This window comes from Mesitornis unicolor, unplaced genomic scaffold (assembly GCF_000695765.1).
Source record: "Mesitornis unicolor isolate BGI_N332 unplaced genomic scaffold, ASM69576v1 scaffold4092, whole genome shotgun sequence".
Taxonomy (NCBI): Eukaryota; Metazoa; Chordata; class Aves; order Mesitornithiformes; family Mesitornithidae; genus Mesitornis; species Mesitornis unicolor.
The window spans coordinates 25,430-27,465 of NW_010169794.1; the positions used below are offsets into that span (position 1 = coordinate 25,430).

Sequence of the window (2,036 nt, forward strand, 5' to 3'; positions counted from 1 at the left end):
GCTGGAGGCTGAGCACGGGCTTCCCTCCGCTGGAACCAAGTCCCGTTTTTATCACCGTTAACTTCAGCTTCAAATCCCAACTGCAATGGCCCGTAGCATCGTAACCAAAGTGCTAACAGTTTCAGTGGAAGTGGCTTACACGAGTATTTAGTTATAAAAAACAAAACAGAGAAAACCCACCTCTTTTTCTTTTTTTTGTAGCAGATTTTTTTCTCTCGTCACTCCAATAGCTGGGAATTTCTTTCCTACGCACTATGCATTTTGCTAAGGGTTACGCCAATTCCGTTTTCCAGTCTCTGTTCCCCCCACCCACCCCAGGAGATGTTTCCTTAGGAGACGCTGGAGCAACGGATGCTGGGGGAGCCCATTTGTGTGAGGACCTTGTCCAGCCACTGCAAGGGACCATTGAGGTGCAGTTCAATCCAGCAGGGAGTGCTAGTCACAGTCTGCCGCCTGCGAGAGAGGAGGGGGTGGGGGAAAAAGAGGGAAGAGAAAGAAGGGAAATGTGACTTACGAACCTTGACACATGTGAAAAGGTTTTACAGCTACTGGAGCATTCCTTCCTGCTTACACAACGCTCTGCCTTGTGGGGCCCGAGGAACGGCTCTCTGCTCTGTAACACGCGTTGGGCCTGCGCTGCCAGCTCCTTTTCAAGCCCCTACCTTTGCTTCTTACATTTCTTATGATCCCAAAGCAGCAACTCGCTATAGAACCTATTTACTGCTCACACTCCTGAAAACTGGCAGCATCCGATTCCCTGGAGAGAAAGGAAGGTGTTTAACTAAGCAAAATCCTTCAGTGTTATTTTGCAGACCTTGCCTCTCCTAATCAGATAGCAACACAAGCATTTACCCAACGTGTTAAATTTCTCTCTAGATTTCTCTTTTCACCGTATCCTCAGGTTTTAGAAGAATTTGGAAGTGATGCCCCCACTGGGCCGTTTGTCCTCCCCCTGCCACCCAGCCTGGAGGATGCGCTGGAGCTGTGAACCCTGCGCTGCCCGGGCTGTGCATGGGCCACTCCACCAGATTAAGACAAGGGGTAACGGACACAAACTGGAACACAGGAGGTTCCACTTCAATTGGAGAAGAAACTTCTTCTCAGTGAGGGTGACAGAGCCCTGGCCCAGGCTGCCCAGAGAGGTTGTGGAGTCTCCTTCTCTGCAGACATTCAAAACCCGCCTGGACGCCTTCCTGTGTAACCTCATCTGGGTGTTCCTGCTCCGGCAGGGGGATTGGACTGGATGAGCTTTGGAGGTCCCTTCCAATCCCTCACGTTCTGTGGTTCTGTGTGATTCACATTGAATCCGCTGTCTCGAAAGCGGCACGAACGCTGCTGAGCGTGAAAAGTTGCAAAAGACAAGCAGAAACACGGTACTAAACCGTGTGTTTTAAAACCCCTCAGGAGTTGGCTGTGGCCAGGGAGTGCCTGGCCGGGTCAGTGCTCTCCATGCTTTCCCTTTCCCTGCCACAAAGCACCTTCCCCCTCTCCTCCGTGCCTCTCCGTTACCCTCCCCGAGGCCAGACCCCATGGAGAGTCTCCAGATGGCAAAGCAGGAAGAGACGAGGAGGAAGGGAAGGGAGGCCAAGGCACGGGGCGAGGGGCTCTCCCTCCTCTGCCGAGGGATGGCCCAGGTCCTGTTGCAGGCGGAGCGGCAGGGACAGCTGCTGTGGAGGAGGAGGATTACGAAGAGAGAGAAATAGCCTGGAAACAGCCTTGCTTTACACCCTCCTTTCCCACAGAAGCTGTCCTTGGGTCTGTCTAGGGGTGGGAGAAGCCAAATTCTGCGGGCCCAGGGAGAAATGGCTGCTGAAAAAGGGGACCCTCTGCTCTGTGGGGCTGCCCTGCACCATCCCTGACCTTTCACGGCGGGGTAAGGGGAGCGGGGCTCTGGGGTCCAGCTCTGCAAGGCTTTGGCCGAGGGCTGTGAGCTGTTCTGGTCATTTCTCATCCTCTGAGCCGAAAAGGGAAGGAGCTCCCTGAAGGCACCGCACCCATTCCCAGCTCAGGCGGGGCTGACCGGAGCTGGCAGGCCC

The 2,036-nt window shown here is 54.3% G+C and overlaps 1 protein-coding gene across 2 annotated transcripts in view; it reads right to left on the bottom strand.

The window, feature by feature from the left end:
* Positions 1 to 329: 329 nt before the first annotated feature.
* SMAD3 (SMAD family member 3) overlaps positions 330 to 2,036 on the bottom strand; it is a 14,968-nt gene continuing 13,261 nt past the window's right edge. For both annotated transcript variants that reach the window (XM_010179474.1, XM_010179475.1), the window contains exon 8: positions 330 to 453. In XM_010179474.1, the coding sequence (XP_010177776.1) occupies positions 330 to 453 (124 nt within the window). The remainder of the gene's footprint in view (positions 454 to 2,036) is intronic.